Genomic DNA, 23,752 nt, shown 5'->3' on the forward strand with positions numbered 1-23,752 from the left:
TACCTGGGTCCTTTGTCTCACATGTGGGAGACCCAGGTGGAGTTCTAATCTCCAGCCCTATCCCTGGTTGTGTCCATTTGGGAAGAGAACAAAGTGATGAAAGATGTCTTTCTCTGTGTGTTATTCTGTATTACAAATAAATCTTTACAATGAAGAGCATCAAGTGTGAAGGCCTGGAAATGAAGACTAACCATTCCAGAGGTTAACCCTGAATCTGGAGTGAGAGCAGGAAGTAATCAATTTACTGCATGCCTTAGACTTAACTTATATGGAAGATCTCCAGGATGGTGAGAAACTGTGGCATTGAATTTGGATCTCTTCTGGCTTGGGCTGAAGTGGCTAGGGGGTTGCTTCCTGAATTGATCTCTTCATTATGCCCACGGCATGCTGACTTTCTCCAGGCTTCAGATGCATATCTAGACCAGACATGGACTGAACAGTTACGATCAGGGATGTTTCAGCTTTTTGCTTTCCATTCTCTCCCTACTTGTCAGCATTCTTTTTTTTTTTTTTTTTTTTTTTGACAGGCAGAGTGGACAGTGAGAGAGAGACAGAGAGAAAGGCCTTCCTTTTCCGATGGTTCACCCTCCAATGGCCGCCGCGGCCAGCGTGCTGCGGCCGGTGCACTGCGCTGATCTGAAGGCAGGAACCAGGTACTTATCCTGGTCTCCCATGGGGTGCAGGGCCCAAGCACTTGGGCCATCCTCCACTGCATCCCGGGCCATAGCAGAGAGCTGGCCTGGAAGAGGGGCAACCGGGACAGAATCCGGTGCCCCAACCGGGACTAGAACCTGGTGTGCCGGCGCCGCAAGGCAGAGGATTAGCCTAGTGAGCTGCGGCGCCGGCCATCAGCATTCTTTTGAGAGACCTTTCTCTGAAGAACAGTTTTCAGTAAGGTGGGAAATGTGGCAAGAATATAATAATTTCCACTGTGAATGGTGTTCGTACTTTTCTTGTTGTGAGGATATTCTGTGAGTTATATAGCTTATAAATGTGTTTTTGGTTGTAATTTGTGAGCATATAGCAGTATTCTATAAATGTTGCTCCTATACAAGATTGTAAATCTTAACTTCTTAAACATCCACAACCCCAATTTGGGCAAGAGAATGCCACCACCAGAAGTATCGCCAGGACTGTCAGAAAGGCTCAGTGTTTTTGAAGTGAGCTTGTTGAATTATGCAACGTGTCTCATGGAAAATGGCTGCTGTTTCCATTGGTCACAGAAGCAGCATGCGCTCCCACTAAATAATGTACCTTATGAAAGCCTCGGCTAAACATCGAAAGTATTTTTGTTTGAGAAAGATTGTAATGGCACTCATCTCTCTTTGTTCCCATATGTTCTGGATATATAGATTCATATCAAGGCATGGAGCATAATGCTTAATTGCTTAGCTGGATGACAACTAAGTAGTGGATTATGTCCCAATAGTTTTTTAAATAATGAAATCAGGTGAGTCTTAGGTGCACCAGGTTGCACACGAGTTAAACCATGTACTCTTGCCTGTTTTAAACAAAAAGTTGGATATGGTAGTATGTATGAGCAGCCTCCTGCATTTGAGATGGCATTTGCTTTTTTCTTGTCTCCTTTTAAAATGGTGGAATTTTGAATGCTTGGTGTTGGATTTCTTTGTGACTGCAGGCTATCTGGAGAGTACTAACTAACCAGAAAGAGAATGGAGATAAAGTTTACTTTAGGGTGAGGAAACTGATGTGTAGGATCCCTTACACCATTTGATTGTAAATGATTATAGAAGAAAGTAATTTTCTTCAGGGTTGTGATGACTTGTGTGCCATGCTGAGTAATACATTATATTAGTGCAATGAGGTGTAGATAGCATCATTCTTATACAAGTTGAGTCAAAGGAAAGTCCAAAGAATTGAGTAACTGGGCTGGCTGATGAAGTGGTACATCTTGGAGCCTATCCTGGCTTCCTCAATGATACAGCACCGTGAGGATTGCCCTCCCTTGTTTGTCTGATGGTGATGCATTCAGGGGCCCAGAAATGCCAAGAAGATGGCTGATGGAAGATATTTGGGGAGGGGGCCGGTGCTGTGGCACAGCGGGTTAAAGCCCTGGCCTGAAGCACAGCCGTCCCATATGGGCACCAGTTCTCGTCCCGGCTGCTCCTCTTCCGATCCAGCTCTGTGCTATGGCCTGGGAAAGCAGTAAAAGATGACGCAAGTCCTTGGGCCCCTGCACCCATGTGGGAGACCCAGAAAAAGCTCCTTGCTCCTGGCTTCGGGTCGGCATAGCTCTAGCCGTTGTGGCCATCTGGGGAGTGAACCAGTGGATTGAAGTCCTTTCTCTGTCTCTACCTCTCTCTGTAATTCTGTCTTTCAAATAAATAAAATTAATCTAAAAAAACAGATTATTTTTGGCAATTTCACCCATCTGTCTATCACACTGCACCTTGACTCCTCTGGTGCCTTTTTTGATATTCAGCATAAAGGGGTCATTTAAGAAGAAAAGTTTAGATGCCTTCTTAAGAAAACGTGCACAGCTGAGCAGTAGATATTCCAAACTCATGTTTTCCTTGGTGATCCTCTTGTCTGTGGAAAATTCTTCTTCAGCGTTCACCTGGCAGAGCTTGATGGGTAGCTAAAATATAGTCTGTCTAGCTTGGCAGGGTGGCACAAGGAACAAGGCCCAATGGGATCCTGCCACTTGTTTGGGAACCAAGTGAAGAAGGTGGAATCAAATCACCTGGGGAACAGGTTAAGCTTTGTAACCCTGAAGAGTGAGGAAGGCAGAGGCTGGTTGAATGATATCGGGGAGCTTGTGTCATGAAGTGCAGATCTCTTTGATGGGAGTGAGTTGCTGGTGGTTGGGCGTTCAGACTACCAAACAGGAAATCTCATAGGGAAAGGTGACTTAGCATGAAGTAGATTATGAGACTCCACTTAGTTTGAATGTCAGCTGTATTTTTTAGCTTTTCAAATGAGTCCTGACACCTGACTCCATTGGGTAAACTTAAGAGGATGTGTATAACTCAATGTGAGGTGTCTCATTAGGTAAAAAAAATAAAAAGCAGAAACTGTAGGTAGCGCTGCCAGAATTGAACCTGAGCAGCTTCCTCAAGTCTGTATTTCATTTCTGGTTGATTAATTGATTGTTTGATTTGAGAGACCATCACACACATGCACAAGAGAAGGAGAGAGAGAGAGAAGAGGAGAGGGGAGTGGAGGGGAGGGAGGAGGAGAGGAGGAGGAGAAGAGGAAGAGAGAAGAGAAGAGTTTCCTATCCTCTGATTCACTCCCTAAATGTCAGCTGTGGCCATGGGCCAGAGACAGAACTGGAATCTGGTATTTATATCATGTCTCCCTTATGACAGGCAGGGCTAGAGCTAGAATTTGGGAACTTATTCCATGTTGTGCTTGTTAGAGGTAGGAACCCAAATTTGTTAGCCATGCATACTGCCTCAGCGGGCCTGCATTTGCAAGAAGCTGGAATTGGGAGCCAAAGATGGACATCAGGTCCAGATACTCTGATATGAGTCTAGGGCATCTTAACAATTAGGCTAAACACCTGATTCTAACTGCCAGCTTATAGGAAATTGGGAAGAAAAGTTCATGAATGTCACATGGATGGAACTAGCCAATTTCAGATCGTAAGCTCTTGTACACCACAAATGGATCAGTTTCTGTCTTTTCTAAGGGTGGAAACAGTCATCTGTCAAATGGAAAGGGTGGAAACAGAATCTGTCATTGATCCTCTACAGCTAATGGTCCCACTTTCTCCTCAGGCTTTCCCACAAACTGTCTGTCTTGCTGGGGCATTACCAGAAGCCATAATGACCTGCCCCAGGACTCCCCTCCTGCTGTCTCAGTACCAACATTCCTGAGAGTGTCTGGTGTTGAGGACCTGAGCCTCACACTCTGGGTAGGTATCCTTTTGATCTTCTGAAGCCCTCCTGAGGAGTGAGCATTCTGAGGGGTTGGTGTCATCATCCAAAAGTGTTTCAAATGAGGCTATCATTTGTCAGTCCCTGGCTTTGGCTGACATGCCTTCTTAATGTGACCTCAAAGAAGAACAGTCAGATCAGTTATCGTGGTCTTACTTCAAACGCAACAGGAGAAACAACCTTTCCGTTTATTCTGCTGGTTTCAGCGATGTTACCCAGTCACCTGCTCACACACAGCAGAAAGGAATGTTTCTGAATCTCCTTGAGTCGACATCCCCCCATGTTCCCCTTTTAGCCTCTTCCTTGAAGTGTTCCTTCATTTCCTTTTTGTCTAGGTGACTCAAACTTATAACTCAATGTCCCTCACTGTGGGTGTGGTTTGTATTTCAGATGATTAGATGGATCATCTGCCATTTATTTATCCTTCTATCACAAGAGAGTGTGTCAGAGGAAAGCCACAGAACATGGCCTATGTTATTTCCTGGGAGGGCACTTAAGAGTTGGCACATTGACTGTCCAGCACATCTACATGTACTATGCTAGATGTAGGGCATTTTATGCTAGGTGGGGAGGAATGTATCAAGTTAGTTCCATGCTAGATGGTGCCCCAGCCCTTGCAGCATTCACAAGTTGAAGGAGTTGCTAGGATCCTCATCACTGTGACATCATTCATGGATAAAAGGAAAGCATGAGTAAGGTAATGTACTATGCCCAAGGTCTCATGTAAACTAAGGGACCTAATAGATGACAAATTCCTGGAGATAACCTGACTGTGACACTCCTGTTCCCCTCTTGGCATGAAGATGGGGCAGAAGGACATGAAAGTCAACAAGTGTGGCAACAAGTGTGGTAATGAGATTTTCCTAGTTGGGAAAGGTCATCAGTACTAAGAAATAATGAGAACAGGAGAGAGTGATTCACTAAAAGCTTGAAGCAGAGAAGTTTGGTTTAAAAGTTTCATTCCTTGAAAAGGAAAATTGGTTAAAGCCAGCATTCAAAACAATTTAGTGGGTAGACACAGATCAGATGGATGGGTCGAACATATATTTAGAGACACTGAAACAAATTTTCTTCCCTTACTTCAGCTCCTGCTGTATTAGTTCACATACTCTTCTCAGTAGGGGCTAGCTTTTGTTCTGGGCTTGTGGATATGAAATGTCCTTTAATTAGCTTTCCTTTTTCTTTTCCACAGGAGGTGATTTGTATTATCAAGCAGGAAGGGCCAAAGACAGAGAATATTTTTCAAAAAGTTGGTGACATAAAGTCATTTATAGCCCTAAAGGAAAGATTTAATATGGGAGATAGAAGCGACTGGGGCAATGAATCGCCACTTGTGTTAGCAACACTCTTAAAGGTAGGGGGATTCTGGCATCATCTATGCACAATATGGAAGCTGTGTGATGGGTTTCATTCCTCGTGACATCTCAAGAAGAGTAATAGGCCTAATCAGTTAAGCGTCTGAGAAACTGAAAAACACATCAGAAACTCCAAGTTGTAGGCAGCTACTCCCTTCATTGGACAGACTCTGCTTGTTAGATAGCTTTCCCCAGTCTTCAGACTCCATGCTTGCTGTCCTCATCTGAATGCTCCATGCAGAATTATGCTAGCATAGTTCATAATAATTGCCCAAGCATCTTCCAAATAAACCCTGATTATTCATATAGAATTTTGGCCAGTACAAATCTCCTGCGTTTGCCAAATTCGACAGTGTCTTCCTAATGACATCAGAGTTTCCCAAAGAAACTTTATTTGAAATTTTGAAAACCATTCTAGGTGTTTTCCACAATAAGCAAACATGGCTTTTAAAATGAATTAAAAATACACATAAATGCCAAGAAAATTCCATTCTTTGCATTGTCATTCTTTCCCCTGTCTCTTATGCCTTTGCTTCACACGTGGTGTCAGGACTCTGCTATTTGGAGCTGCCTTCATTTTGACTGCTGTTGGCATCTTATGTTCATTTCCATTGTACTTAAGCCAATACTCATAGTTATATTTCCATAGTAATGAACTCCAGCACAAAGCTCAGCTTGTAAATCTGACTTTGAAAGTGTTGCAGTAGGCAAAGCTACGTTAGAAGTTTTAAAATGTTGGGCCTGTGCTGTGGCATAGCAGGGTATGCTGGGGGTTGGAATGCTGGCGTCGTATATCAGAGCACCAATTCAAGTCCTGGCTGCTGTGCTGCTGATCCAGCATCCTGTTAATGCATCTGGGAAGGCAGTGGAAGATGGCCAAGGTACTGAGGTTCTTGCCTCCCATGTGAGAGGCAAGGATGATGCTCTTGGCTTCAACCAGGGTCGAAACTGGATTTTGCAGCCATTCGTTTATGTAGGATCTTTCTCTGTCTGTCTTCCTCATTCATGAACAGTGTGTGTGTATGTGTATGTGTATGTGTGTCTTGCTCTCTGTGCCTCTGCCCGTTGAGCACAGAATTCTCTTTTTTATTTATTTGAAAGTCAGAATTACAGAGAGAGGAGAGGCAGAGAGAGAGAGAGAGAGAGAGAGAGAGAGAGGTCCTTCATCCGATGGTTCACTCCCCAATTGGCCGCAATGGGCAGAGCTGCACTGATCTGAAGCCAGGAGCCAGGAGCCTCCTCTGGGTCTCCCATGTGGGTGCAGGGGCCAAAGGACTTGGGCCATCTTCCACTGCTTTCCCAGGCCATAGCAGAGAACCTGGCTGGAAGAGGAGCAGCCGGGCCTCGAACCCGCGCCCATACCATATGGGATTCCGGCACTTCAGGCCAAGGCGTTAACCTGCTGCAAAACAGTGCCAGCCCTGAGCAAAGAATTCTAAAAACCAAGGTGATGCAAAATACACATGTATTTCAAAATTATATGGTAAAATCACAAGTATCCAGGTACATTTCTATAAGGGAAAATTGAAGTGTTGGTATTTTCAACAGCTGTGAAACGAAAATCTGGTAATGCCGTAATCACTACAAAAAATATCCTTACATTCTTTGAAACACTGATTACACTTGCTCTTTCCTTACCCTCCATCAATGCTTGGCCACATGTTAAATGGTTACACTTCTGTAATGACTTATAGGCCCACACGTACATCACTCAGATCATAAAAATATACACTAGGTTAGACAGTCACATGTTTGTGTTGTTTCTGTTGTACATGAAGTTGATGTCATTTTTCAACAAGATATAGGGTTTACCCCTCTGAGGACTTTGGAGTCTGATTCTTGTTAAATCACCTGGAGAGTTGGTCCAGGCTAAAAATAAATACAATCATCAAGTTGAATTTGCCATTGAGCTACCTAGAAGCAGAGGTACAACAGCAAATCTTCTTCACATAATCTCCTTGGCTCACAGTGTGGCTTCCACAACATGCCCCGTCTAGTCATCCTGCAGCACAGGGAAAGCCAAGAGAGGACACATACCCCACGTGCATGGAAGTAAGTACTCAGCAGACAAAGCTACTCCTGAACCATCCCAGACTTCCACATCATTCAGAGCTCCACACATACTGGACATACTCCTTGGGAAACAGTCAAAGGCTGTAACTACAGTGGGAGAGTATTGGACACCAGTGACATAGTCAAGGTATAAGAGGGCTTGGATTTTGTCCGTTTTCTTCACTGTTCTATCCCCAGTAGTCCAAACTGGATATAACATAAATGACTACTCAAGAAATACTAGAATGAGTGAACAATGTCTGGATTATGAACACAACACTTACTGAGAGGCATTTCCTACACTCACTGCTATTTAAAAGTGTCATGGGCCATATAGTGAGACCAGTGGAAAGAAAGCTAGCAAGGGGATATGAACTGGAGATATAAATCCCACCAACTTCTGGTTATATTTGTAAAGAGTTGATCAATGAGCTAGTGAAAAGGAAAGTAGAATGAGGCTATTAGGAGAGTATTTTGCCCCAGGGAACAGACATAGTCAAAATGTCCAGTCCTTACTTCCTATTTTATGTGAGTACATGTGTGTATATTTAGTTCATTGGTTCGGAACTTTGGCTGCTAAGACTTAAAAGGATTAGTCTGAAATAAAAATGTGAAGTATGTATGTTTACATGTCCTCAGTGCATAATATGATTTAGGATGACCCATAAGCGGATTTGTCAGTTTTGAACTATTTTGCTAAAATATAGGCAAAGAAGACTATATAGATTTGTTTTATATATTTGAATGGCAGAGTGATGGAAAGAGACACGTATGGGTCTGGCAATGTAGTGCAGTGTATTTACCTACTGCCTGCAACACAGACAACCTATATGTGCACCGATTTGAGTCCCAGCTGCTGGCTTCTGGTTGAACTTACCACAGATGGACATGGGAAGGCAGCAAAAGATGGCCAAATACTCTGGTCCCTGCCACTCACATAGCAGAGCTGGGTGGAGCTCCTGGCTTCTGGCTTCAATGTGGACACTGGCAGAGTAAATTCGCGTATGGAAGATTTCTCTCTGTCTCTGTTTCCCTCTCTGTCTCTCTTCACCACCACCCCCCCCCCCGCCATGTCAACTCCATCTTTTACATAAATAAATAAGCTTACAACGACACAAACACACACACATGCTCATACAGAGATATCAATCTTCCACATGTTGGTACACTCCCCAGTTTCCTGCAGTGGCCCAGGTTGGGCTGGGCCAACCTGAAGCCAGAACCCAAAACTTGTTTCAGGTCTCTGAAGTAGGGCAGAGCCCCAAGTACTTGGGCAGTTACCCACTGCTTTCTCAGGCACTTTAGCAATGTGCTGGATCAGAAGTAGAGCAGCCAGGAATTGAAGTGACCCTCTGATATGAGTTGATGGCATCCCTGGCAGCAGATTAATCCACTATGCCATAATAACTACCCCCCAAAAGATGATTGAGACAATAAGATGAGGTTTTTCTTCTCTTCCAAAACTTCTCAGACTCTACACCTCTAGTGTAAGTCAGAAGAAATTGAAGCACCCGTTTCTGCATGTACACAATGGTGGGAATTAGAGGCCAGACTCTATGGAGGTCACAGTTTGAACATCTAGAGAAAAAGTGGAGATTAAATGAAATATTGCAATTAAATGTTTTCTTTGTAATTTCTCCAGTCTATATTTGCCAACAAATTGATATAACTTTTTTTAATCTCTATAAGGATTTTCTTCGATCCTTTCCTGGCACGCTATTTTCAGCCGACCTCTACGATCAGTGGCTGAATGTTCTTGATAAAGGGAATGGCAAGGAGGCCAGAGACATCCAGAGGTGATTCTATATAATTGGTACTGTACTCCAGACATGCCTCAGAAAGCAACCGACATAGTCTGAGAAAAAGATTCTCTTCTGCTCTCGAGCATGAACCACTAAAAGAGTGTACATTGTGAAGAGGGTTCTTGTAGTCCCACACACCACAGCCAGAATCAGAAGACATGTAGACTCTACATGTCATTGAGTTCTTATTTCTCCCCAAATAGTGTTATTATCGAGTTGTTGACTATTGTACACATTCTGAATGTATGACATTGGTGGGGAGGAAGCCTGCTGGTGTCAGAGCCATGCTACAAGAACAGTTGACCACTGGTCTGACCATCATATTGTCAGAAGCAACTAAGTGGAGATCTCTGTGTGTGCTTATAGAATTGAAGTCAGTCAAGCACTTTTGTATGCATTCATGCCTGGGATGTGTTTGTTCCATCACTACTTTAGACTCTTGGCTTGAGGCAGCATTCTTGTACTATTACCTTTCAAAGAAGGGCAATGCTTTCAATTAATTGCTGTTGAATTTCCTCAGTAAGCTCTCACCTGAGCACATTCTGTAATACAACATCTGTTTTTAATATACCTGTGTTCAATTAGATATTTACGAAGTTATCCCAAGTGAAAACACATTGTGATTTCAGCAAAAAAATCATAGGAATTTTTTTTAAGACTTACAGCTCCTTTTGTCTGTATTTTCATTGGATTGTGTCAATGGCATTAAAACTACTGTATTCCCTTTTTTTTTTTTTTATCTACAACTTCCTGAGGAAAATGACCTGTTATAAGACTGCATTTTTTTGTGTTTAGGCTTTTAGCCCATCTGCCCAGAGCTAACGCAGTTGTCCTGAGACACTTGTTTTCATCATTGTATGCAATCTCATGTAATGCATCATATAATCAAATGACTACATCGAAGTTAGCTTTGTGCATCACCCCGAGCCTTCTGTGTGTCTGGCGATCTACTTCAAGAAGCCCAGCCCTCGAAGGCGAATTGAGGAAAAAGGTAATGAGGTACCCTGTTTGTATGTGTTGAGGAGCACAGTCCCATTGGGAAAGTGAAAGTCAGGATTTGCATTCTGATGAGTTTGTGGTTTTTTTTTTTTTTTTTTTTTTTTACCGTGAAGACTTCCATTTTACCCCTCTACAGTGTCAAGGTCACTTATTCTATATTGGGAATTGTGGAAGGGTGGGGTGTTAAACAGGAAATTGATAGCAGTGAGTTACTTCTTTCCTATGTAGGAAACAGAAGAGTGATATGACTTAAACATGGAGAGAGTAGAAGCTCATGTAACGTGATAGAGGGAAACCAAGTTTTGGTAGTTGGGCAATCTAAGGTGCAGTTCTGTCTCTGTCACTGAGAGCCATGCAAACTTGAACCAAGTTTTCTTCATGGCTTCCTGAGCTGAGCAATGGCAGTGGTGATAATAGTGGTCAGTAGTGACACTGCCTTGTTTGCTTGGGCAAGATGAGCACACTTATCCTTCTACCAGTGACCTTCATCAACCTGCTGTGGCTCATTCAGAGAAATGTTTGTCTATAATTTCATCTCTGCTACTGGAATGTGAAGGTGAATCAAGGTTTCCGGAGCATTCTAGTGGGCCCATAACATCTCCAGTATAATCACAGCTCTTCGCAAGCTCAAGCAGAATGTAATGCTGGGTTGAGGCAGAGCCATGCTGGTGGAGAGACTTCAGCTAACCAAGCAGACAGTTTCTTTGCACTGACTCCTTTCACGTCAAAGGATCCACAAAGAAACTCTGCTTCTCAAGCTAAAGATAATTCACTTGAGAAGCACATTTCACATGTGTTCTTCTATCGAGTACTTGACATGTAGAATGATTACATCTTCACTTCAAACATACTGCATAGGTTAACTGACAATTCTCCTATTTTTCCCAAGGAGGGAGTGATATTAAAATATTAGCCATTCAACTAGGTCACAAAATACGTTGGTCTTCTAATGAGAAGTGTTTTTGGACAAGTTACATAGTATTCTTGAAAGTGTAACTGTCATTTATGAGATAAAACTGGTTCATAGGCCGGCGCCGTGGTTCACTAGGCTAATCCTCCGCCTTGCGGGGCCGGCACACCGGGTTCTAGTCCCGGTTGGGGCGCCGGATTCTGTCCCGGTTGCCCCTCTTCCAGGCCAGCTCTCTGCTGTGGCCCAGGAGTGCAGTGGAGGATGGCCCAAGTGCTTGGGCCCTGCACCCCATGGGAGACCAGGAGAAGCACCTGGCTGTTGCCTTCAGATCAGCATGGTGCTCCGGCCCCAGTGTGCTGGCCGTGGCGCCCATTAGGATGAACCAACGGCAAAAAGGAAGACCTTTCTCTCTGTCTCATTCTCTCACTGTCCACTCTGCCTGTTTAAAAAAAAAAATCTGGTTCGTATGTGTTAATGTCAAGTGCAAATTTTTGTTAGAATCCAGAATTGCACATTTCTGTGATGTTCACGGTTCACATAGTACTTGTGCTCCTAAATAGTCAAAGAGGAAAAGAGCACCCCATGTTCATCCTTTTGTGTCACAGATTTCTTTGGTGGAGTTTATGATTGCAAATTACCCCAGAATATTTAGAAAACACAAGAAGTCTAAAAAGAGCTGTATGAATTCCAAAAGAAACTTTGGAGAGAGTACCCGGCAAGTCATCGACACTTCAGGACAGAGTGCTGCTGCCCTAGGTGAGAGTTCCCTGAGGTGGGATCTTAAGGCAAGTGTGCCTTGTTCCCTAGGCGGAGGCAGGTGTGTTGCCTGAAAAGACCCTCACTCAGGCCAAGTGCGTTGTGTCTCTTCTTCTTCCGCAGACACCGAGCCCGGCACCCGGGAACCTCTGCCCGACGTGCCGACCTCACGCATGACCAAGAGAACCGAGCCTGACCATGGTAGGGGCCCGTGTGTCTTGTGTCCTCTGCCCCTGGGTGCCCGCTGGGTTGCCGGAGCTCCCTGAGCGAGAACGGGCTTTCCTCGTCCCTGCGGGACCGGGAAGCTGTCGCCAAGCGATTCCTCGTCCCGAAACGCTGGCCTGTGCTCTGGAGCCGTGGTGGCGTCCTCGGCTCTCTGCCCAGGAAGGATGTGCTTCCTGGGGAGAGAGGGGCCGCAGTGCGAGTCAGGTGCTCCGAGATGGGGCCGTGTGTCCTCCCGGGTTCTCTCATTGGCTGCACGCTGCCTGGGGCTGCCTGCAAGTTGTCCGTTTCGTGCCCTTGTGGCCTCCTAACCCGTCTGGGAGGGGGGTGTGCTTCCTGTTCGCCACGTCTGCTCCTGCCGTGACCCCGTCTGGTGCAACACTCCCAGCCAGCATGCCCTGAGTTTCCACGGAGGCTGCGAGTGCAGAAGCCTCATGGGACCCGGCGTGGAGTGCCCCACTGCCCCTGGTGGCCCAGTGTGCGCAGGGGCCTTCGGCGCGGGCACCTTGGGCTCCGCAAGGATGGTTCTCTGTGCCTCTGCTTCTCCTGAGACGTCCTTGCCTTCCTCTTGGCTTTGGCTGGTCTCCGAGCAGAGCTCCCGGGGCAGCGTCCAGGAGGCGTGGCGGCTGCCTGAGGACCAGGCAGGCATCGATTTGCCCTCTGACGCTGGCACGAGCGTGTTCTCGAGCCGTGCCGTGCCGTGCCGTGCCGTGCCGTGCCCTCAGACAGCTGGGGATTTGTCTGCCGTGTAGTCGGCCAGGCCAACAGGAGAATCTGACCCAGTGTCCTGGGTGGGCCGGTTGCCAGTCGTCCGCTCGTGGACAAGCCCAGACCCGGGCTGGCGTGTGTAGCTAGCCACGCTTGCCCATCTGTCCTCCGTGGCCTGAGTGAGCGCAGATGAGAGAGGGCGCGGTTGCTTCGTCCGCTTTTTCTCCCCTCTTGCCCCGACGCGGGGAGCCGTCCAGCGGGGACTGGCTGGCCGGAGCCCGTGCTGGACACGGTGCTCCGTTGCTGTCCTGGAGGGCCCAGAGGATTGCTCGAGGTGTGCCCACCTGGCCCCTCCCCTGAGACAGGGGGCTGGGTGCCGTCAGGTTCTTTGTTGGCTCCCACTGGAACCCGGGGGTGGCGCTTGCCCAGTTCCTGGATCCGTTTACTTGCCCTTCCTCGTCGCCTTGCCGTGGGGAAAGGAAGGGCCGCTCTTAGCCCGCGAGCCCTAGCCCAGGAGGGGAGCCCACTTGGAGGGTGGGGTGGCACCAGGCCTTGTGGGGCCTGACGCAGGGGGACTGCCCGCCCTGGCCCGGCCCCGGGTCCACCAGTTTCCCTTGGTCGGGATTCTTTGTGGCCTAGGCACACGCCCGTGCTGTCTCCGCACTGACCCAGGTACCCACAGTAGGCGTTGGGAGGTGTGGGGCCGGGAGAACATTGCTCTGCCTGGTTCCCTGGGCGGAGGCAGGTGTGTTGCCTGAAAAGACCCTCACTCAGGCCAAGTGCGTTGTGTCTCTTCTTCTTCCGCAGACACCGAGCCCGGCACCCGGGAACCTCTGCCCGACGTGCCGACCTCACGCATGACCAAGAGAACCGAGCCTGACCATGGTAGGGGCCCGTGTGTCTTGTGTCCTCTGCCCCTGGGTGCCCGCTGGGTTGCCGGAGCTCCTTGAGCGAGAACGGGCTTTCCTCGTCCCTGCGGGACCGGGAAGCTGTCGCCAAGCGATTCCTCGTCCCGAAACGCTGGCCTGTGCTCTGGAGCCGTGGTGGCGTCCTCGGCTCTCTGCCCAGGAAGGATGTGCTTCCTGGGGAGAGAGGGGCCGCAGTGCGAGTCAGGTGCTCCGAGATGGGGCCGTGTGTCCTCCCGGGTTCTCTCATTGGCTGCACGCTGCCTGGGGCTGCCTGCAAGTTGTCCGTTTCGTGCCCTTGTGGCCTCCTAACCCGTCTGGGAGGGGGGTGTGCTTCCTGTTCGCCACGTCTGCTCCTGCCGTGACCCCGTCTGGTGCAACACTCCCAGCCAGCATGCCCTGAGTTTCCACGGAGGCTGCGAGTGCAGAAGCCTCATGGGACCCGGCGTGGAGTGCCCCACTGCCCCTGGTGGCCCAGTGTGCGCAGGGGCCTTCGGCGCGGGCACCTTGGGCTCCGCAAGGATGGTTCTCTGTGCCTCTGCTTCTCCTGAGACGTCCTTGCCTTCCTCTTGGCTTTGGCTGGTCTCCGAGCAGAGCTCCCGGGGCAGCGTCCAGGAGGCGTGGCGGCTGCCTGAGGACCAGGCAGGCATCGATTTGCCCTCTGACGCTGGCACGAGCGTGTTCTCGAGCCGTGCCGTGCCGTGCCGTGCCGTGCCGTGCCGTGCCGTGCCGTGCCCTCAGACAGCTGGGGATTTGTCTGCCGTGTAGTCGGCCAGGCCAACAGGAGAATCTGACCCAGTGTCCTGGGTGGGCCGGTTGCCAGTCGTCCGCTCGTGGACAAGCCCAGACCCGGGCTGGCGTGTGTAGCTAGCCACGCTTGCCCGTCTGTCCTCCGTGGCCTGAGTGAGCGCAGATGAGAGAGGGCGCGGTTGCTTCGTCCGCTCTTTCTCCCCTCTTGCCCCGACGCGGGGAGCCGTCCAGCGGGGACTGGCTGGCCGGAGCCCGTGCTGGACACGGTGCTCCGTTGCTGTCCTGGAGGGCCCAGAGGATTGCTCGAGGTGTGCCCACCTGGCCCCTCCCCTGAGACAGGGGGCTGGGTGCCGTCAGGTTCTTTGTTGGCTCCCACTGGAACCCGGGGGTGGCGCTTGCCCAGTTCCTGGATCCTTTCACTTGCCCTTCCTCGTCGCCTTGCCGTGGGGAAAGGAAGGGCCGCTCTTAGCCCGCGAGCCCTAGCCCAGGAGGGGAGCCCACTTGGAGGGTGGGGTGGCACCAGGCCTTGTGGGGCCGGACGCAGGGGGACTGCCCGCCCTGGCCCGGCCCCGGGTCCACCAGTTTCCCTTGGTCGGGATTCTTTGTGGCCTAGGCACACGCCCGTGCTGTCTCCGCACTGACCCAGGTACCCACAGTAGGCGTTGGGAGGTGTGGGGCCGGGAGAACATTGCTCTGCCTGGTTCCCTGGGCGGAGGCAGGTGTGTTGCCTGAAAAGACCCTCACTCAGGCCAAGTGCGTTGTGTCTCTTCTTCTTCCGCAGACACCGAGCCCGGCACCCGGGAACCTCTGCCCGACGTGCCGACCTCACGCATGACCAAGAGAACCGAGCCTGACCATGGTAGGGGCCCGTGTGTCTTGTGTCCTCTGCCCCTGGGTGCCCGCTGGGTTGCCGGAGCTCCCTGAGCGAGAACGGGCTTTCCTCGTCCCTGCGGGACCGGGAAGCTGTCGCCAAGCGATTCCTCGTCCCGAAACGCTGGCCTGTGCTCTGGAGCCGTGGTGGCGTCCTCGGCTCTCTGCCCAGGAAGGATGTGCTTCCTGGGGAGAGAGGGGCCGCAGTGCGAGTCAGGTGCTCCGAGATGGGGCCGTGTGTCCTCCCGGGTTCTCTCATTGGCTGCACGCTGCCTGGGGCTGCCTGCAAGTTGTCCGTTTCGTGCCCTTGTGGCCTCCTAACCCGTCTGGGAGGGGGGTGTGCTTCCTGTTCGCCACGTCTGCTCCTGCCGTGACCCCGTCTGGTGCAACACTCCCAGCCAGCATGCCCTGAGTTTCCACGGAGGCTGCGAGTGCAGAAGCCTCATGGGACCCGGCGTGGAGTGCCCCACTGCCCCTGGTGGCCCAGTGTGCGCAGGGGCCTTCGGCGCGGGCACCTTGGGCTCTGCAAGGATGGTTCTCTGTGCCTCTGCTTCTCCTGAGACGTCCTTGCCTTCCTCTTGGCTTTGGCTGGTCTCCGAGCAGAGCTCCCGGGGCAGCGTCCAGGAGGCGTGGCGGCTGCCTGAGGACCAGGCAGGCATCGATTTGCCCTCTGACGCTGGCACGAGCGTGTTCTCGAGCCGTGCCGTGCCGTGCCGTGCCGTGCCGTGCCCTCAGACAGCTGGGGATTTGTCTGCCGTGTAGTCGGCCAGGCCAACAGGAGAATCTGACCCAGTGTCCTGGGTGGGCCGGTTGCCAGTCGTCCGCTCGTGGACAAGCCCAGACCCGGGCTGGCGTGTGTAGCTAGCCACGCTTGCCCATCTGTCCTCCGTGGCCTGAGTGAGCGCAGATGAGAGAGGGCGCGGTTGCTTCGTCCGCTTTTTCTCCCCTCTTGCCCCGACGCGGGGAGCCGTCCAGCGGGGACTGGCTGGCCGGAGCCTGTGCTGGACACGGTGCTCCGTTGCTGTCCTGGAGGGCCCAGAGGATTGCTCGAGGTGTGCCCACCTGGCCCCTCCCCTGAGACAGGGGGCTGGGTGCCGTCAGGTTCTTTGTTGGCTCCCACTGGAACCCGGGGGTGGCGCTTGCCCAGTTCCTGGATCCTTTCACTTGCCCTTCCTCGTCGCCTTGCCGTGGGGAAAGGAAGGGCCGCTCTTAGCCCGCGAGCCCTAGCCCAGGAGGGGAGCCCACTTGGAGGGTGGGGTGGCACCAGGCCTTGTGGGGCCTGACGCAGGGGGACTGCCCGCCCTGGCCCGGCCCCGGGTCCACCAGTTTCCCTTGGTCGGGATTCTTTGTGGCCTAGGCACACGCCCGTGCTGTCTCCGCACTGACCCAGGTACCCACAGTAGGCGTTGGGAGGTGTGGGGCCGGGAGAACATTGCTCTGCCTGGTTCCCTGGGCGGAGGCAGGTGTGTTGCCTGAAAAGACCCTCACTCAGGCCAAGTGCGTTGTGTCTCTTCTTCTTCCGCAGACACCGAGCCCGGCACCCGGGAACCTCTGCCCGACGTGCCGACCTCACGCATGACCAAGAGAACCGAGCCTGACCATGGTAGGGGCCCGTGTGTCTTGTGTCCTCTGCCCCTGGGTGCCCGCTGGGTTGCCGGAGCTCCTTGAGCGAGAACGGGCTTTCCTCGTCCCTGCGGGACCGGGAAGCTGTCGCCAAGCGATTCCTCGTCCCGAAACGCTGGCCTGTGCTCTGGAGCCGTGGTGGCGTCCTCGGCTCTCTGCCCAGGAAGGATGTGCTTCCTGGGGAGAGAGGGGCCGCAGTGCGAGTCAGGTGCTCCGAGATGGGGCCGTGTGTCCTCCCGGGTTCTCTCATTGGCTGCACGCTGCCTGGGGCTGCCTGCAAGTTGTCCGTTTCGTGCCCTTGTGGCCTCCTAACCCGTCTGGGAGGGGGGTGTGCTTCCTGTTCGCCACGTCTGCTCCTGCCGTGACCCCGTCTGGTGCAACACTCCCAGCCAGCATGCCCTGAGTTTCCACGGAGGCTGCGAGTGCAGAAGCCTCATGGGACCCGGCGTGGAGTGCCCCACTGCCCCTGGTGGCCCAGTGTGCGCAGGGGCCTTCGGCGCGGGCACCTTGGGCTCCGCAAGGATGGTTCTCTGTGCCTCTGCTTCTCCTGAGACGTCCTTGCCTTCCTCTTGGCTTTGGCTGGTCTCCGAGCAGAGCTCCCGGGGCAGCGTCCAGGAGGCGTGGCGGCTGCCTGAGGACCAGGCAGGCATCGATTTGCCCTCTGACGCTGGCACGAGCGTGTTCTCGAGCCGTGCCGTGCCGTGCCGTGCCGTGCCGTGCCCTCAGACAGCTGGGGATTTGTCTGCCGTGTAGTCGGCCAGGCCAACAGGAGAATCTGACCCAGTGTCCTGGGTGGGCCGGTTGCCAGTCGTCCGCTCGTGGACAAGCCCAGACCCGGGCTGGCGTGTGTAGCTAGCCACGCTTGCCCATCTGTCCTCCGTGGCCTGAGTGAGCGCAGATGAGAGAGGGCGCGGTTGCTTCGTCCGCTTTTTCTCCCCTCTTGCCCCGACGCGGGGAGCCGTCCAGCGGGGACTGGCTGGCCGGAGCCCGTGCTGGACACGGTGCTCCGTTGCTGTCCTGGAGGGCCCAGAGGATTGCTCGAGGTGTGCCCACCTGGCCCCTCCCCTGAGACAGGGGGCTGGGTGCCGTCAGGTTCTTTGTTGGCTCCCACTGGAACCCGGGGGTGGCGCTTGCCCAGTTCCTGGATCCTTTCACTTGCCCTTCCTCGTCGCCTTGCCGTGGGGAAAGGAAGGGCCGCTCTTAGCCCGCGAGCCCTAGCCCAGGAGGGGAGCCCACTTGGAGGGTGGGGTGGCACCAGGCCTTGTGGGGCCGGACGCAGGGGGACTGCCCGCCCTGGCCCGGCCCCGGGTCCACCAGTTTCCCTTGGTCGGGATTCTTTGTGGCCTAGGCACACGCCCGTGCTGTCTCCGCACTGACCCAGGTACCCACAGTAGGCGTTGGGAGGTGTGGGGCCGGGAGAACATTGCTCTGCCTGGTTCCCTGGGCGGAGGCAGGTGTGTTGCCTGAAAAGACCCTCACTCAGGCCAAGTGCGTTGTGTCTCTTCTTCTTCCGCAGACACCGAGCCCGGCACCCGGGAACCTCTGCCCGACGTGCCGACCTCACGCATGACCAAGAGAACCGAGCCTGACCATGGTAGGGGCCCGTGTGTCTTGTGTCCTCTGCCCCTGGGTGCCCGCTGGGTTGCCGGAGCTCCCTGAGCGAGAACGGGCTTTCCTCGTCCCTGCGGGACCGGGAAGCTGTCGCCAAGCGATTCCTCGTCCCGAAACGCTGGCCTGTGCTCTGGAGCCGTGGTGGCGTCCTCGGCTCTCTGCCCAGGAAGGATGTGCTTCCTGGGGAGAGAGGGGCCGCAGTGCGAGTCAGGTGCTCCGAGATGGGGCCGTGTGTCCTCCCGGGTTCTCTCATTGGCTGCACGCTGCCTGGGGCTGCCTGCAAGTTGTCCGTTTCGTGCCCTTGTGGCCTCCTAACCCGTCTGGGAGGGGGGTGTGCTTCCTGTTCGCCACGTCTGCTCCTGCCGTGACCCCGTCTGGTGCAACACTCCCAGCCAGCATGCCCTGAGTTTCCACGGAGGCTGCGAGTGCAGAAGCCTCATGGGACCCGGCGTGGAGTGCCCCACTGCCCCTGGTGGCCCAGTGTGCGCAGGGGCCTTCGGCGCGGGCACCTTGGGCTCCGCAAGGATGGTTCTCTGTGCCTCTGCTTCTCCTGAGACGTCCTTGCCTTCCTCTTGGCTTTGGCTGGTCTCCGAGCAGAGCTCCCGGGGCAGCGTCCAGGAGGCGTGGCGGCTGCCTGAGGACCAGGCAGGCATCGATTTGCCCTCTGACGCTGGCACGAGCGTGTTCTCGAGCCGTGCCGTGCCGTGCCGTGCCGTGCCGTGCCGTGCCCTCAGACAGCTGGGGATTTGTCTGCCGTGTAGTCGGCCAGGCCAACAGGAGAATCTGACCCAGTGTCCTGGGTGGGCCGGTTGCCAGTCGTCCGCTCGTGGACAAGCCCAGACCCGGGCTGGCGTGTGTAGCTAGCCACGCTTGCCCGTCTGTCCTCCGTGGCCTGAGTGAGCGCAGATGAGAGAGGGCGCGGTTGCTTCGTCCGCTCTTTCTCCCCTCTTGCCCCGACGCGGGGAGCCGTCCAGCGGGGACTGGCTGGCCGGAGCCCGTGCTGGACACGGTGCTCCGTTGCTGTCCTGGAGGGCCCAGAGGATTGCTCGAGGTGTGCCCACCTGGCCCCTCCCCTGAGACAGGGGGCTGGGTGCCGTCAGGTTCTTTGTTGGCTCCCACTGGAACCCGGGGGTGGCGCTTGCCCAGTTCCTGGATCCTTTCACTTGCCCTTCCTCGTCGCCTTGCCGTGGGGAAAGGAAGGGCCGCTCTTAGCCCGCGAGCCCTAGCCCAGGAGGGGAGCCCACTTGGAGGGTGGGGTGGCACCAGGCCTTGTGGGGCCTGACGCAGGGGGACTGCCCGCCCTGGCCCGGCCCCGGGTCCACCAGTTTCCCTTGGTCGGGATTCTTTGTGGCCTAGGCACACGCCCGTGCTGTCTCCGCACTGACCCAGGTACCCACAGTAGGCGTTGGGAGGTGTGGGGCCGGGAGAACATTGCTCTGCCTGGTTCCCTGGGCGGAGGCAGGTGTGTTGCCTGAAAAGACCCTCACTCAGGCCAAGTGCGTTGTGTCTCTTCTTCTTCCGCAGACACCGAGCCCGGCACCCGGGAACCTCTGCCCGACGTGCCGACCTCACGCATGACCAAGAGAACCGAGCCTGACCATGGTAGGGGCCCGTGTGTCTTGTGTCCTCTGCCCCTGGGTGCCCGCTGGGTTGCCGGAGCTCCCTGAGCGAGAACGGGCTTTCCTCGTCCCTGCGGGACCGGGAAGCTGTCGCCAAGCGATTCCTCGTCCCGAAACGCTGGCCTGTGCTCTGGAGCCGTGGTGGCGTCCTCGGCTCTCTGCCCAGGAAGGATGTGCTTCCTGGGGAGAGAGGGTCCGCAGTGCGAGTCAGGTGCTCCGAGATGGGGCCGTGTGTCCTCCCGGGTTCTCTCATTGGCTGCACGCTGCCTGGGGCTGCCTGCAAGTTGTCCGTTTCGTGCCCTTGTGGCCTCCTAACCCGTCTGGGAGGGGGGTGTGCTTCCTGTTCGCCACGTCTGCTCCTGCCGTGACCCCGTCTGGTGCAACACTCCCAGCCAGCATGCCCTGAGTTTCCACGGAGGCTGCGAGTGCAGAAGCCTCATGGGACCCGGCGTGGAGTGCCCCACTGCCCCTGGTGGCCCAGTGTGCGCAGGGGCCTTCGGCGCGGGCACCTTGGGCTCCGCAAGGATGGTTCTCTGTGCCTCTGCTTCTCCTGAGACGTCCTTGCCTTCCTCTTGGCTTTGGCTGGTCTCCGAGCAGAGCTCCCGGGGCAGCGTCCAGGAGGCGTGGCGGCTGCCTGAGGACCAGGCAGGCATCGATTTGCCCTCTGACGCTGGCACGAGCGTGTTCTCGAGCCGTGCCGTGCCGTGCCGTGCCGTGCCCTCAGACAGCTGGGGATTTGTCTGCCGTGTAGTCGGCCAGGCCAACAGGAGAATCTGACCCAGTGTCCTGGGTGGGCCGGTTGCCAGTCGTCCGCTCGTGGACAAGCCCAGACCCGGGCTGGCGTGTGTAGCTAGCCACGCTTGCCCGTCTGTCCTCCGTGGCCTGAGTGAGCGCAGATGAGAGAGGGCGCGGTTGCTTCGTCCGCTTTTTCTCCCCTCTTGCCCCGACGCGGGGAGCCGTCCAGCGGGGACTGGCTGGCCGGAGCCCGTGCTGGACACGGTGCTCCGTTGCTGTCCTGGAGGGCCCAGAGGATTGCTCGAGGTGTGCCCACCTGGCCCCTCCCCTGAGACAGGGGGCTGGGTGCCGTCAGGTTCTTTGTTGGCTCCCACTGGAACCCGGGGGTGGCGCTTGCCCAGTTCCTGGATCCTTTCACTTGCCCTTCCTCGTCGCCTTGCCGTGGGGAAAGGAAGGGCCGCTCTTAGCCCGCGAGCCCTAGCCCAGGAGGGGAGCCCACTTGGAGGGTGGGGTGGCACCAGGCCTTGTGGGGCCCGACGCAGGGGGACTGCCCGCCCTGGCCCGGCCCCGGGTCCACCAGTTTCCCTTGGTCGGGATTCTTTGTGGCCTAGGCACACGCCCGTGCTGTCTCCGCACTGACCCAGGTACCCACAGTAGGCGTTGGGAGGTGTGGGGCCGGGAGAACATTGCTCTGCCTGGTTCCCTGGGCGGAGGCAGGTGTGTTGCCTGAAAAGACCCTCACTCAGGCCAAGTGCGTTGTGTCTCTTCTTCTTCCGCAGACACCGAGCCCGGCACCCGGGAACCTCTGCCCGACGTGCCGACCTCACGCATGACCAAGAGAACCGAGCCTGACCATGGTAGGGGCCCGTGTGTCTTGTGTCCTCTGCCCCTGGGTGCCCGCTGGGTTGCCGGAGCTCCTTGAGCGAGAACGGGCTTTCCTCGTCCCTGCGGGACCGGGAAGCTGTCGCCAAGCGATTCCTCGTCCCGAAACGCTGGCCTGTGCTCTGGAGCCGTGGTGGCGTCCTCGGCTCTCTGCCCAGGAAGGATGTGCTTCCTGGGGAGAGAGGGTCCGCAGTGCGAGTCAGGTGCTCCGAGATGGGGCCGTGTGTCCTCCCGGGTTCTCTCATTGGCTGCACGCTGCCTGGGGCTGCCTGCAAGTTGTCCGTTTCGTGCCCTTGTGGCCTCCTAACCCGTCTGGGAGGGGGGTGTGCTTCCTGTTCGCCACGTCTGCTCCTGCCGTGACCCCGTCTGGTGCAACACTCCCAGCCAGCATGCCCTGAGTTTCCACGGAGGCTGCGAGTGCAGAAGTCTCATGGGACCTGGCGTGGAGTGCCCCACTGCCCCTGGTGGCCCAGTGTGCGCAGGGGCCTTCGGCGCGGGCACCTTGGGCTCCGCAAGGATGGTTCTCTGTGCCTCTGCTTCTCCTGAGACGTCCTTGCCTTCCTCTTGGCTTTGGCTGGTCTCCGAGCAGAGCTCCCGGGGCAGCGTCCAGGAGGCGTGGCGGCTGCCTGAGGACCAGGCAGGCATCGATTTGCCCTCTGACGCTGGCACGAGCGTGTTCTCGAGCCGTGCCGTGCCGTGCCGTGCCGTGCCCTCAGACAGCTGGGGATTTGTCTGCCGTGTAGTCGGCCAGGCCAACAGGAGAATCTGACCCAGTGTCCTGGGTGGGCCGGTTGCCAGTCGTCCGCTCGTGGACAAGCCCAGACCCGGGCTGGCGTGTGTAGCTAGCCACGCTTGCCCGTCTGTCCTCCGTGGCCTGAGTGAGCGCAGATGAGAGAGGGCGCGGTTGCTTCGTCCGCTTTTTCTCCCCTCTTGCCCCGACGCGGGGAGCCGTCCAGCGGGGACTGGCTGGCCGGAGCCCGTGCTGGACACGGTGCTCCGTTGCTGTCCTGGAGGGCCCAGAGGATTGCTCGAGGTGTGCCCACCTGGCCCCTCCCCTGAGACAGGGGGCTGGGTGCCGTCAGGTTCTTTGTTGGCTCCCACTGGAACCCGGGGGTGGCGCTTGCCCAGTTCCTGGATCCTTTCACTTGCCCTTCCTCGTCGCCTTGCCGTGGGGAAAGGAAGGGCCGCTCTTAGCCCGCGAGCCCTAGCCCAGGAGGGGAGCCCACTTGGAGGGTGGGGTGGCACCAGGCCTTGTGCGGCCGGACGCAGGGGGACTGCCCGCCCTGGCCCGGCCCCGGGTCCACCAGTTTCCCTTGGTCGGGATTCTTTGTGGCCTAGGCACACGCCCGTGCTGTCTCCGCACTGACCCAGGTACCCACAGTAGGCGTTGGGAGGTGTGGGGCCGGGAGAACATTGCTCTGCCTGGTTCCCTAGGCGGAGGCAGGTGTGTTGCCTGAAAAGACCCTCACTCAGGCCAAGTGCGTTGTGTCTCTTCTTCTTCCGCAGACACCGAGCCCGGCACCCGGGAACCTCTGCCCGACGTGCCGACCTCACGCATGACCAAGAGAACCGAGCCTGACCATGGTAGGGGCCCGTGTGTCTTGTGTCCTCTGCCCCTGGGTGCCCGCTGGGTTGCCGGAGCTCCCTGAGCGAGAACGGGCTTTCCTCGTCCCTGCGGGACCGGGAAGCTGTCGCCAAGCGATTCCTCGTCCCGAAACGCTGGCCTGTGCTCTGGAGCCGTGGTGGCGTCCTCGGCTCTCTGCCCAGGAAGGATGTGCTTCCTGGGGAGAGAGGGGCCGCAGTGCGAGTCAGGTGCTCCGAGATGGGGCCGTGTGTCCTCCCGGGTTCTCTCATTGGCTGCACGCTGCCTGGGGCTGTCTGCAAGTTGTCCGTTTCGTGCCCTTGTGGCCTCCTAACCCGTCTGGGAGGGGGGTGTGCTTCCTGTTCGCCACGTCTGCTCCTGCCGTGACCCCGTCTGGTGCAACACTCCCAGCCAGCATGCCCTGAGTTTCCACGGAGGCTGCGAGTGCAGAAGCCTCATGGGACCCGGC

General features: G+C 55.0%; 1 protein-coding gene across 1 annotated transcript in view; it reads left to right on the forward strand.

The window, feature by feature from the left end:
• Positions 1 to 23,752, forward strand: part of LOC103350727 (rho GTPase-activating protein 20) — a 200,924-nt gene that overhangs the window by 73,583 nt on the left and 103,589 nt on the right. The window contains exons 12-16 of the mRNA XM_089301779.1: positions 3,744 to 3,880; positions 5,095 to 5,256; positions 8,999 to 9,105; positions 9,907 to 10,102; positions 11,626 to 11,776. Coding sequence (XP_089157905.1) covers positions 3,744 to 3,880; positions 5,095 to 5,256; positions 8,999 to 9,105; positions 9,907 to 10,102; positions 11,626 to 11,776 — 753 coding nt within the window. The remainder of the gene's footprint in view (positions 1 to 3,743; positions 3,881 to 5,094; positions 5,257 to 8,998; positions 9,106 to 9,906; positions 10,103 to 11,625; positions 11,777 to 23,752) is intronic.

This window comes from Oryctolagus cuniculus, chromosome 8 (genome assembly GCF_051225735.1).
Source record: "Oryctolagus cuniculus isolate XC-2025 breed Fujian yellow rabbit chromosome 8, ASM5122573v1, whole genome shotgun sequence".
Lineage (NCBI taxonomy): Eukaryota > Metazoa > Chordata > Mammalia > Lagomorpha > Leporidae > Oryctolagus > Oryctolagus cuniculus.